This window comes from Myiozetetes cayanensis, unplaced genomic scaffold (genome assembly GCF_022539395.1).
Source record: "Myiozetetes cayanensis isolate MyiCay16 unplaced genomic scaffold, myiCay2020 scf3, whole genome shotgun sequence".
Lineage (NCBI taxonomy): Eukaryota > Metazoa > Chordata > Aves > Passeriformes > Tyrannidae > Myiozetetes > Myiozetetes cayanensis.
The window spans coordinates 51,911,399-51,923,676 of NW_026087521.1; the positions used below are offsets into that span (position 1 = coordinate 51,911,399).

Consider the following 12,278-nt stretch of genomic DNA (forward strand, 5'->3'; position numbering starts at 1 on the left):
TCTCTGTTACCTGTGACCTGCTTGTGTGGAGTGGGAAAAGCAGCTTTGCAACATGAAGGAGAATTATACACTTCCCTGGAGACTTGCAGAAATTCCAGTGGCCTGGTGAGAGCTCAGGTCTGGAGCAGGATGAATGAAAAGTCAGGGGCTAAAATATAGGACTGGGTGCTGGGCACAGGAGGGTCAAGCAATGGTTTTGTCAATAGCTCAATGTAAGACTTTTTGCCAGCCCACTCATGAGGGTGCCTTCCCCCATGCCAACCGGATCCAACCCATCAGGAGGTGTGTTGCCTTGCTGGGGTTCAGGTAAGGGACATCACAGAGGAACTTCCCAGCCCACTGATTATTACTCTCTTCTGGTTTTCCAGATAGGCAGCAATGAGGTCCCAACAAGAAGGCTGCAAACAATCAAGAGGAACCTCAGGGTCTTGGGTCAACAGATCAAGGGATCTGGGGCACAAGTTGTGTTCTGTTCTATCCTGTCAGTTGCAGGGAATGATGGGACAAGAAACAGGGAGGTCATGTAGATGAATACCTGGCTTTGAGACCGGTGTTACCAGCATAATTTTGGGTTTTTTGATTATGGGTGAGTTTATACAACATGGAACCTGTTGGCAACAAACGAGGTCCTCCTGTCTCAAAGGGGAACAGGATCTTAGCTCAGAAGTTAGCAAGGCTTACTGAGAGAGCTTTAAGCTAGATTGGAAGGGGGAAAGGGACAAAACCAAGTTTTCCAGTGATAAGCAATGGGATGGCATGCCAAAACTTGAGGAACTGAGTGGTCATACCATCCCTCAATCTGCTCCATGAGGTGTCAGCTACAATGAAGCACACTCAAAATGTTTTGACCAATGCACACAGCATGAGGAACAAACAAACAGCTTGAAGCTTTGGCCCAGTCCCAGAGATATGGTATCATTGGCATAAATGAAACTTGGAGGATGACTCCTGTGACTGGGCTGCCATGTTGGATGTTTACAGGCTATTCAGGAGGGATGGGCAGGCCAGGCGAGGTTGAATACGAGCCAGCAGTGCCCTGGCAGCCAGGAGGGCCAACCGTGTCCTGGGGGGCATCAGGCACAGCAACGCCAGCCAGTCGAGGGAGGGTCCCGCTCTGCTCTGCACTGGGGCAGCCTCACCTTGAATATTGTGTGCAGTTTTGGGCATCAACAATGTTAAGGAGCATCCAAAGGAGGGCAACAAAGATGGTGAAGGGTCTAGAGGGCAAGCCGTATGAGGAGTGGCTGAGATCACTTGGCTTGTTCAGCCTGGAGTCTACAACTTTCTCTTGAGGGGAAGCGGAAGGGCAGGCACTGATCTCCTCTCTGGTGACCAGTGACAGGACCTGAGGGAATGGCATGAAACTGTGTCAGGGGAGGTTTAGGTTAGATATTAGGGAAAGGTTCTTTTCCCAGAGGGTGATCCGTCGGTGGAACAGGCTCCCCAAGGAAGTAGTTCTGGCACCAAGTTCTGACAGAGTTCCAGAAGCGTTTGGACATTTTCAAGTGCATGGTGTGATTCTGGGGCTGTCCTGTACAGGACCAGGAGTTGGACTTCAACAATCCTATTGGGTCCCTTCCAACTCAGGTTATTCTACAATTCTATGATTCTCCTTGCTCTCTGATGAGGGTCAGGAGCTCATGTGAAGCATTTAGAGATGCTAAAAGATCCAGTTCTGCTGGATCAACAGTCTTGTTGATTATCGTGGCTGTTTTAGGAAAGTCTCCAAGAAATCCTGTGTGATGTGAACCTCTGGGCACAGGTACTTCTTGAGACATGGACCTTTTACTCTGCTCCTTGTTTGTTTTTTCAATCAGCAAGGAAAACCCTTCTCTACACCATGTGGATTCTGTTTCCAATGGAGATGGAGCTCATAGCTCATAGAAGGAGGGAGCGCTGTTCCCCAGCAACCATCTCCACTCTTCAGCCTTCATCCCACCTCTATACCTGGACTTCAGCAAGACCTGCCTGCCTGTACAAATCACTGTGACATCACCAGGGATCATGGACCAGGTGAGATAGGCAGTTACAGCTTTGCCTCTTGGTAAATCATGGATCTTTTCTTTAAAAAAAAAAAAAAATCCAATCTCATTTTGACATTCATGGGGCTCCTCAGGTCTGGAAAGTTAATGAAACCTCCTTATATTTTGGAGACTCAGTCAGATGTGGAAGGCATATGAGACCACTCTTGGTCACACCTGGTGGCTGGTGAGAATGGCCAGTTCCTACACCTGTCTGAGATGGTTAGTTTTCTGCCTCGAAAGACAGCTCCCTCTTTCCCCCAAGGCTGCATGTCAAGAAGGTCAGAGTGTTAGTTGTTTCGTTCAGAAAGAAAGATCAAGTTTAATCATTTTTAGCTCTTTGATCAAGATATGTCTTTTCTGATTGATTGTCTATTGCCCGTCACAGAATTGGCTTAGGAAAGGAATAAGACATACTTCTTGTGACTTCTGTTAGCGAGGAGGATGGTAAAATAGCCTTAAAGTCCTTCTTGGCATCAAGATGTAGGAGTCTCTGAGCGGTGCTTTGACTTTGGACCCTCAGGGTCAGAAGTAAAACAAACAAGAAGCGTGACAATAACATCATATACAGTTACAAACAAGAAAGTAGTAACAGTTGCAGGCTTCAGTGTCATTTTGTCCAGGAGTAACTGGGGAAAGGAAAGTTATTGATGAATGGGGTTTGAGAAATGGGCACATTGCCTCACTACACAGAAATTCTGCTTTCTTGGAAGAAATCGGAGAAGAGGAGGAATTTCTACATCAGCAGACTGTAAAGTTCTTTCCACTGAATATAGTAATAATAACAGACCTGTTTTTGTTTTAAAGTAGGAGGTGGGAATTAACACAGCAGTTTATTTAGCAGCACAGATTCCTGCACTTTGATCATGTGTAACTGTATGGCTCTTTAAAAAGAACCAAGAGTGATAGAGAAAAGAAGCAGATTGTGCTTCATTGCTTGTGAGTCAGGACTGGCTTCCTCTCTTCATCTCTTATGGCCCTGTTCTTTTTGTGGAAGAGGATCTATCCCTTAATACCTTTGCAGAGCATGCAGCACTGACTCCTGGAGTCTGACTACTACAGTAACTTCAGCTTCAAGATCCCAATATTGTATAAGACGTGCTGCTGCAAAGAACTGGCACAGTGTAAAACCCAAGCTAGTTTTAGTGGTTCAAGTCAGCCCTGGTGAAGCACTAGGCTTCCTACCCCACTGGCTGGTGTCTTCATTCTAATGACTGCCTCAAGAGCAGAAGGTAAGGCTGTATATCGTGTCCTGAGCTAATTTGACAAATCCAAACATGCTGTTTGTATGATCCCTACCTGATCCAGATCCCATTTGTACTCCTGCTAGTGCCAGCAGACTCACAGTTACCATATTTATCACCATGGGCCATGGCTTCAGTTTTAACAGCACTGAGGGAGACTCAAGGACCGACCCAGGCATCAGGGATTAGTCATAGCTCAGAGAGCTATGCAGGGGTGGAAATGCCAGGAGTTTGCTGCACTTTGGAAATGTGGAATGACTGTGGTTCCCTGTGGTTTGTGTTTTCAGCAACATCAAGCTCAGTGCAATGCAAGTGTAGACACGGGACAGAAAAGACTCACTGACTGTACTGAAATGACAAAAAACTCCTTGGACTGGACATCTCTTTCAGATTACGAGCAGCTGGGTTACAACCTGAGATCAAATCTCTTCCAAGGTGAGGGGACACACATGCCTGACCTTCAAAGCTGGTTCCATCTACGCTTTGCCAGGGCTCAGGGCAGCCACATTGCTATGGGCAGGCATCTGACTATAGGTGGTACTCATTTTCTCCTCTTATTCCTTCTATCCACAGTCACTGCTTTTTCAGACTGTGGTACTTGAGGAAACGGAATCTAGATCCTCCCATTCTATTCTATGTATCCTATCCCTTTCTTTGCATTCATTCTTTTTTTTTCCAAGGTATGAAAAGTAAACATGAGTCATGACTGTTGTTGTCCTCCGTGATCAGAGCTGTCCAAATAGACACCATTTGCAATTCAGTGTCTCCTCTCATCTCCAGTCTCTAGTTATCTCCAGTATCGACTTTATTTTTCTTCAAGACCTTTAGACATGTGGGTCTCTGAAATATCTTGCCCAAACCTCTGTTTCCAAGGTTCCCCAGGATCCTTCCATCAAAACAAATACTGGAAACTGAGCATTCATCCCATTTTGTCACCGTCATATCCAAGAAACTCTGAAATAATTGTCTGTGATTCTAGTTTCTCATGTACCAGCATAAGACACATTCCTTTTTCTTGTACAGTATGTTCCATGTCAAGACCTTGCTGGGTATTGAAGACTGCATTGTCCTCGGTTTGTGTAGTCACACAGAAAGGAAGGACATCTTTCCTCAGGGAGCTCAAAACCATTATTGTCAAGAAAAAGGACAGTGAAGTGGAAAGGATGAGAGATTAAAATAAAGCCCCCTCGTGGCTAAAAGTCAAGAGGGGATGAATAGAGAAGTCACAGTTGGGAATTATTTGTCAAGTATTGTGGCAGAAAAGGAGATCAAGAAGGCTTGGAGTGTTAAGATGGTGGGGTTTTTGTGGGGTTCTACTGCTGAGTATGGAGCTACTCACGTGAATGAGGAGATTCAACATGAGGTAAGTGGGCACTTGACTAAAGAAAGGGCACTGGAATACAAATAATCTTACAGCACCCTCTGCATGTATCTCATACTTGAGGATGAAAAGCAGATAAATTGGCAAACACAAGCTCCCTCCTGGGTGATGATGAAGCTATTGTTCAGCACCTACTCACAGGCCTGATCAAAGGTGCTGCAGTCAACACATGCCTTTTCTTGAGCACTTGAAACTGTTGGTGTTGGTCCCCTTAGCAGTTCCAGGAGTGTAGTAGGGTGATTTCTGCACACAATTCCTTATTTGCTGTTCCTTGCAGGTGGCCCACTGAAGACCCGAAGCTTGATGAGAGATTCCTACACCCCTGATGTAATTCAGAAGGCAATCAGAGATCCCAATAATTGGCATGGAAGGAGGATTTATGAGCTAGGTACGGCTTCTGCAGGAAAAGTATATTGCTGAATTTCTTAGATGGGTGCTGCTTCTGTCAAGGACAATGGATGGGTTTGGGCAAAGTCAAAAGGTGACTAAAAATTGGCATTTTAAGAATAGAGGAGCTCTACTGCTAGAGTAATCCTTGAGGTATAATAGCACTAGGAAGGAGGCTGTATCTGAACTGTGATTTACCTTCTTTACAGGGAAATGGTATGAGAAATATTTCCTCGATCTTAACGTGCAGAAAGCAATGAAGGACAAATACGGGGATAAAAAAGGCAAGCCTTAGAAGATGAAGTGCATTCAGCAAAAGGGATCTTCTTCCTCAGCCATCTAATAAACCTCCATGTAAAACCTGAACCCATTGCTTGCTAACTGTCAGCAGCAGGTTTGTTGCTGGTTCTCTCTTGCCCTCTCTATTAGACTGTCTCCGGGGAGAGCAATGCAAGATAAATCTGAATATGCATGCAAAAAAACCCAAAATACTTTGTTGACCACTAGTACAGCAGGAATGATTAGTGTGTGAGGCACACATCTTTGCAGAGGGATGTGGTGGTGAGAGAAGCCCATACAGAAATTCATCTACTCAGCACCTAAGTTGGAGTAGGACCTGTGAGCAGTGTGAGAGGGTAGAAGGGGTGCGTGTGTCTGTGTGAGAAAACTCATGTTTGCCAGAAGATTTGTGATACTTGGACAGCTGCCCCAGCAGTCCAGAGAGAAATACAGAGGATACACTGGGAACAAACCAGGGTTGCCCAAGGACCTGAATGTGATCTACCTCTCTCACTGAGGGCTATAAATCTCCCACACAGGGAAGCTTCAGATCTCTGTGTACAGAGCAGGTAGACACACCAGAAGAACCAGCTCCCTATTGATGCTTCCAAGGTGAATTCAGGCTTTCTTGCCAGAAGGGCACCAAACCACGTCCACTTAATAACCTGGGCACGGCTCTGTGTGATTGGCACCCTATGAGGGGTAGGCAAGGAGGGTTTTCTGCACACCATTCTAGTTCTGTTGTTATATCTGTCACATGGAGGATTTCAGGGAAAGCTTTTGCCCTGGCAGGAAGCAGCAGTAATGTGTGAAAGCAAATGGAAATTCACCTGAGAAGAGGAGGCTTCAGTGCATTCACTAAAGCCCATACTATTTGCAGGCCAAGCAAGTGAAAAACCAAACAACAGCTTATCCCACCTAAAGGGAATAGGAAAACTGCAAGAAGCCCAGGACTTTTCCAATCTGCCAATCACCCCACAATGTGCACTGACCCTTACTGAAGCTCTCATAAGCCCTAGTTGTCCCTGACAGCCCTTTCCCTAACTCAAATGTCTCTCAGAGAGAAACACGTGTCCACCATTCAGTCTGTACAACCTAAAATTCAAGAGTGTATCTGGACAGTAAGCAAGGACCACCCAAGGGCTTGAATGATACAGGACATGCAAGGTCTTTAGAGCTTCCTGATGTGTTTTTCTCACAAGTTTAATGGTCCTTATTGCAGGATTCTGCCTTCCAGCTCCAAAGTGTAGCAGTTTGGTGCGGCAATCACAAAGTACATTTGTGGGAATAGCGATGCCCTGATCTTTCCCATCTGGTCCTAAGCTTTCCCCATTTTAAAAGATTGATGCTTTGCTCCCCGATATGAACTGTTTTGGGACCGAATTAGGATTGTTATTTCACCGTTGGCTGGTGATTAGATAACAGTATGCTGACTTTGTTAAAGTAGTGAAGGAGGTTAAAATTTAACTAATATTATAATCAAGCGATAATCATTTTCCACCAGCAGTAATTAACCATTTGGACTTCTGATAGTTCCAGGCACATGTCCAAGTCTTTGAAATTAAGGAGACTGGCCAAATGGCAGCTTGTAGAAGCCTCCCTGTGGGTTTGCTTTGTACATAAGTACTAAGTGGCTCCTGCCTGAGCGTACACCCCACTAGCTCCGGCTGAAAAGTGCAGCTCTGTAGGAACAGCCTGTTCTCTGTGTTGCAATCAGCTCTGATGGCCAATGTAACTCCAGGTACATAATAAATGCTGTCTTCTGAGACCACAGCAGGTCCTAATCCAGAAAACATGGAGCTGAGCAGAAATCTAGTGACGTATTTTGGCACGCTGGAAGCAGGCAGTTCAGGGCACAAGCAGCTAATACACAACACATAATGTGGGATGAATCTGCATGTAGAATTACAGATCTATTTCTACTAGACATTAAAAATGCCTATTAGCCATTAGAAATAGACACTAGGGCAGGCAGACTGCAGGATTATGATACAGCTTGAAGTAAATACCCTTTTGCTGTCTGTGAAGGGCTCATAAAGAGACTGGATCAGAAGGAAAATGGACTGAAATGTCCTGTTGGTGCACCACTGTGCACAAACTGTGTATTTCCTCTTGCAGTGGAAATGAAGTCACTTAGTATGCTTTTTACAAATTAAATATTTTATAAGTTCTTAAATTGTATAAAATACTTGGCATTGTATAATGCACTCAAATGGTGACAGTTGTTTGATGACAAATGAACATACATGTGGTGATTCCCCCTTAATTTTCTTTGCTTTGCCAACTGTTACAGGTCAGCCAGGGACAAACACTTTTAGACAGGTGACACACTAAAAGCTGCAGAGATAGTTGAGATGATAGTTTTCAGTGAGGCAGCACAGCCACTGGGAACAATCAGTACCTGAAGTCTCTGAGTGCTGAACAGACAAATTTAGCCAGAACCTTGGTCTGGACCATTGCCCTGTGTGCACTCTGTGTTGACTACAGTGCTTTAGCTACCTGAACATGTGTAGTCAAAGCCAGCTTTGGAATCTCCAAGTGTCATGCCATATGCAGTTAGACAAGAATAGAGCCAAAATAAGTGCTCACTGCAGCTGAAATCTCTCTTCTACCCATTCTTCTGATCTCAGCAGTTCATTCCTTCTTGTTTGCTTTGTGCTGGTGTTGATGCTTCCCTACCTACCCTGTGAACTGAACCAACTTGATAAACCACCAGAAAATCAATACAGAAGAAAACAAAACAAAACAAAAATGAAGTTAATAGGTTAACAAATGAAATTTTCTAAGCAAAGACCCTGTTGCAGACAAAGCGATGCAGATGTTGGGGAACGGGAGTGGAAAGACAGTGGAGGGGGAAATGGCCTTTCCCTGCCTTTCTAACGCAGTGAGAAATTAATTTGTCTCTGCTATTTTGTCTCACTGGACTCAGTGCTCTGCAACACAGATAGCCTATATTTAAGTGATTTTACACGGTCTGATCATTGGGTGGCAGCTCTGAGCCAGTGTTTTTATCTGACAGGGCAGAACTTGGGGAAAAAAAGTGAGATTTTTCTCTGGTTTAGCTAAGCCGTTCACCAGAATTGCTATTTAAGAACTGTTTTGGTCATCTATAAACAGTTAATGCACTTGAAATAAAGATAATTAAACCATAAAGATTTGAAACAGAAGGGGTCAATTGCATCTAAGCTTCTGCAGCACTCTCCTCATTACTTTTTCTTGCAGTAGTGACTGTTTCCAAGTTATGCATCCCTTCAATTGAAGCACAGAGTATTTGGCAGGCTATCACTTTTAATAAAGATTTCCTGTTCTCCAAACAATATTTTTTTTTCTTTTCATTTAACCCTCTAACCTCTGCCTGTCTCATGTTATCCTGAACAATTTCAACCTTTGGTATATCCGCTGTGAATGATTTTGAATAGCTCATACAAAGAGATGGTGACAACTGTAAGAACAGAAGACAGTCACTGCAAAAAACTCTGATAAGAGTCTTCAGCCTGCTATTCAGTTCAATCCTTTGTGCTGTAAAGCTTGCACAGAAGTAAAACTTAAATTCAGAGCTACATCTATCCTGAGGTAAGCCCAGTATTCCTAAAAGAATGGAATACTTACTGCTGATCCTGCCTATAATGGGATAAAAGAGAAATCCAGCACTGCTTGAAGTGTCAAGAGATCACAACAAAAAGGGAGCAAGTGAATTGACTTCAGTGGATTTCACTCTCGAGCACTAGGTTTAAAATACAATCGTGTCTTATGTTTGAAGGTATTCAAAACACTTCTTCATCAAGAGAAAATGGTGATTTGAGGGTTGGGAATTACCAGTGTAGTTCCCCTTGGGAGTGGTAGTGCAAAGGAACTGTGGAGGAAGAAAGTTAAAAAATGAAAACAAACCTCAAATAGTGTGTTCCTCACGGTTCACTTTGAATTTTGTTTGCCACAGACTCCTCTCTGACAGAACCAAGGCTTCATGGACTGAAGCTGCTAAGAGCAGTGACCTGGTAGGAGAAGTGGGATCACTGCACTTCAAAACAGCATCTCCATACAGATGCAGAATGGGCACTCTCAGCTCTGGGCAAAACAGGGGTGAGGGCTACATTACCAAGAAGCTTTCAGGTTCTATTTCTGATTTTAGTAAGCAGGCCTACTAATTTTTATGCTGAGTTGCTATTTTACCCCTTTTAATAACATTTCTTTTTGTTTAAACCCTTGGATTCATTGCTCCTGAGCAGGAAAACTGATTATCCAAGCTCATTATGTGCCCAAGCGAAATCATTTTCTTTTCCTATAACCTGAGAGCTTTGAACTGAAATTGATTAACTATTTTTAGACAGAAGCCTTAGCTAAATCTGGCTTCTTCCACTGCCAATCTCACCTATCAGAGGAGTGCAAAACAAGCCTACATAAATGCAGGTGCATGGAAATTATGACCTGTCCCGTTTATCAAATGCATTAATGTAACTAAGAAAGATGTAGGTTTACTTGAGATCTTTCACCATGTTGGATTAGAATCAAGAGAGGAGAGGTAGCATTTGTGGAAAGAAAATGTTATTATGATGGTGTAATTTTTCAAGTTTTTGGTTTGGTTGTCTAAGACACCTACAACTCCAGAAGGCTTTTCTGAATCTCAAAGCTGGCTACTTTCCTTTTTCAACAGCTCTCTTAGAGTTCTGAAGACCCAAAAGATCTCAATATTCTGTGCATTTTATTCCTTGCCCCTGAGGGATCCACTATCATGTGCAGGTTCTGTGATCATTTAAATGGATTTACAAAGCTCATTTACTTGGTGTGATGGGTTGACTATGGCTGGCCTCCAGATGCCATATATTCTCATCCCTCTCTCCCAGTTGTGCAGCAGTTTTACCCTTTCTTAGATATGTTGTCAGAGAGGTGCTACCAAGCCACTCTGTCACTTGCTCTCCTCAAATGGACAGAGGGAGAGGAGAACTGTTACAGTCCTGCCAGGATTAAATATGGCTACAAAGATCTCCAGTACAGGTTCGTCTTGGAAAAAAAAATACTCCTTTTCAAAAAATATATAAGGATATTTTTGTGGGTTCTGAATGTCTGTGGGGCCTTGAAGGGCCTCCAAACACATCCAGGTGCAACTCAGGGGAAGAGGTTGGTGCTTGACCTCAGTGAAAACTCATGGCAAGGGTGGCCGCTGTGGGGCTAGATGAAAAGAGCACAGGACTTAGCTGCTACTGACAGCTCTCTAACTAGCAGCCCTCTAAGGAGTTAATTGCATAAAACAGAAGATGACCTACAGGGGTACACTGTCTTCCAGGAAGCTACAAGGAACCTTTGGCGGCATCTCTTGTACATTCCTCAGAAGATGCAAGCCTTGGCCTTTTCTTTGCCACAGGAAAAGATCAACTGTCTACTGCCAGCTACAAGTGTTCCAATCCAAGATATGCAAGCACAATTCAGCTTTTGAGAAAAACTATGTTTTTCCTATAAATAAAACAGGGCCAGGGACCATTCTCTGGCCCTCTGGTAAAACGACACAGACCGGCTGTGTCTGCAGACTTGCTGGTCTCCTTGGTCTCCCACAGAGTCTCTGCAGTCTAAAACACAGCTAAAGTTCTGTGTCTCTGTTTTTCAGTTCAAAGTGCACGGCACACTGTGACCGCTGTACTCACAGTGAAAAGGGACGTGTGCTGCACAGCCTGGGTGCAAAGCCTTCCAGAACACTGCTGAAGGACACTGGACATGGCCTACCCTGGTACAGTCGCGTCCATGTTGCCCAGTGGGAATGGTTGCTACGCTGTGCTATCTCCCAAACGCTGCCAGGTTGTTATCTTGGAGAGCACTGGTTGGCACAGGCCGAACCATGGCAGGGAGAGTGCTGACAACAAAGCAGTGCAAGCAGTTACAAGGCAGTGCGTGATACTACATCTTGGCCCTGACTTATTTAGCAGTAATAACTCAGGCAATGTGACTGCTAGCGTCAGCATTTATGAAGCTCACAAGCTTTCAGGGATACTTTTCCGTTAGTTTTTCAAAATAAAGGGCCTCTGTCTCTTACAGGCACTGAATGTGAAACAAGAAAAAGGGAGAAGACAACAATTTCCAAGAAGTTACAAACAAACCCATCTTTCCTTCACATGACTTAGAAAAGGATATATTTAAAAGGGCTGACCCTTGCTCCTAAGAGCCAGATAATTATCATGAAACCCAGGAGTCAATTTAATTTGTGTCAGCTTCCCCGACTGCTCTGCAAGCTAGGATATTTTCCCAAACAGAGCATCATAGTCACCTTCCCACTCTGACTTTGAAGGCATGACACAAATTTGAGGTATTATGGGCAATTTGGAGCTATTTCTGATCACACTGGCTAGGACCAATGCAGCATTTCTTTGTTTACATTCCACTTTCAAAGTCAGACTTTGCTTCAAGGAACAAAAAGTATGTCATTTCTAGGGGATGAGGAGGTAAGGGAATATGTGTATTTTCATGAGAGGGAAGTTGAGTTCAGGCAGGTTGGAAGGAATTTAGCCAACACGTTTTTCACCTTATCAGGTCAACATCTTTTATCTAAACCTGTTTCCAAAGAAAATGCAGAAGAGGAAAGGAAGCAGGTTTCTATCTTCCGACTTCCATCCAGGGAAGCCAAGGTCTGGAGTTGTAGTTATTCCTTACAATTTCCACAGATGTTTGGAAGGTGTACACAGACTTAGGATATAAACAGGTGAAAATGCTTTGTCCTTCTCATTGCAATGGGTGATATCCATGTGCAGCCTGCTCTCACCCGATGGTTAATAAAGAATCTTTCAAGAAAAGAATAGGGGGTGGGCTGCTTAGTCACCCATTCAGCACTTGAAGGTAGTTTATTTTCCTCAGAAGATTACTGAGCTCCTCAGAAGTGTTCTGCTCGTTGAAGACCACCTGACTGGCTGCCATTGGCCAAAAATAAATACTGCAATACTTCTGAGAAAAGAGAGATCACGTTAAGGCCAGGAAGAGCCAGGA

At 43.9% G+C, this 12,278-nt stretch overlaps 1 protein-coding gene across 1 annotated transcript; it reads left to right on the plus strand.

Annotated features, from left to right (window-relative positions):
• The first annotated feature begins 134 nt into the window (after window positions 1-134).
• Window positions 135-8,634, plus strand: TEX33 (testis expressed 33). Its single transcript, XM_050323610.1, has 5 exons — window positions 135-306; window positions 1,818-2,013; window positions 3,553-3,700; window positions 4,924-5,034; window positions 5,243-8,634. Exons 2-5 carry the CDS (start codon window positions 2,005-2,007, stop codon window positions 5,326-5,328), a joined length of 354 nt encoding a protein of 117 aa, XP_050179567.1. The 5' UTR covers window positions 135-306; window positions 1,818-2,004; the 3' UTR covers window positions 5,329-8,634.
• Window positions 8,635-12,278: the final 3,644 nt, after the last annotated feature.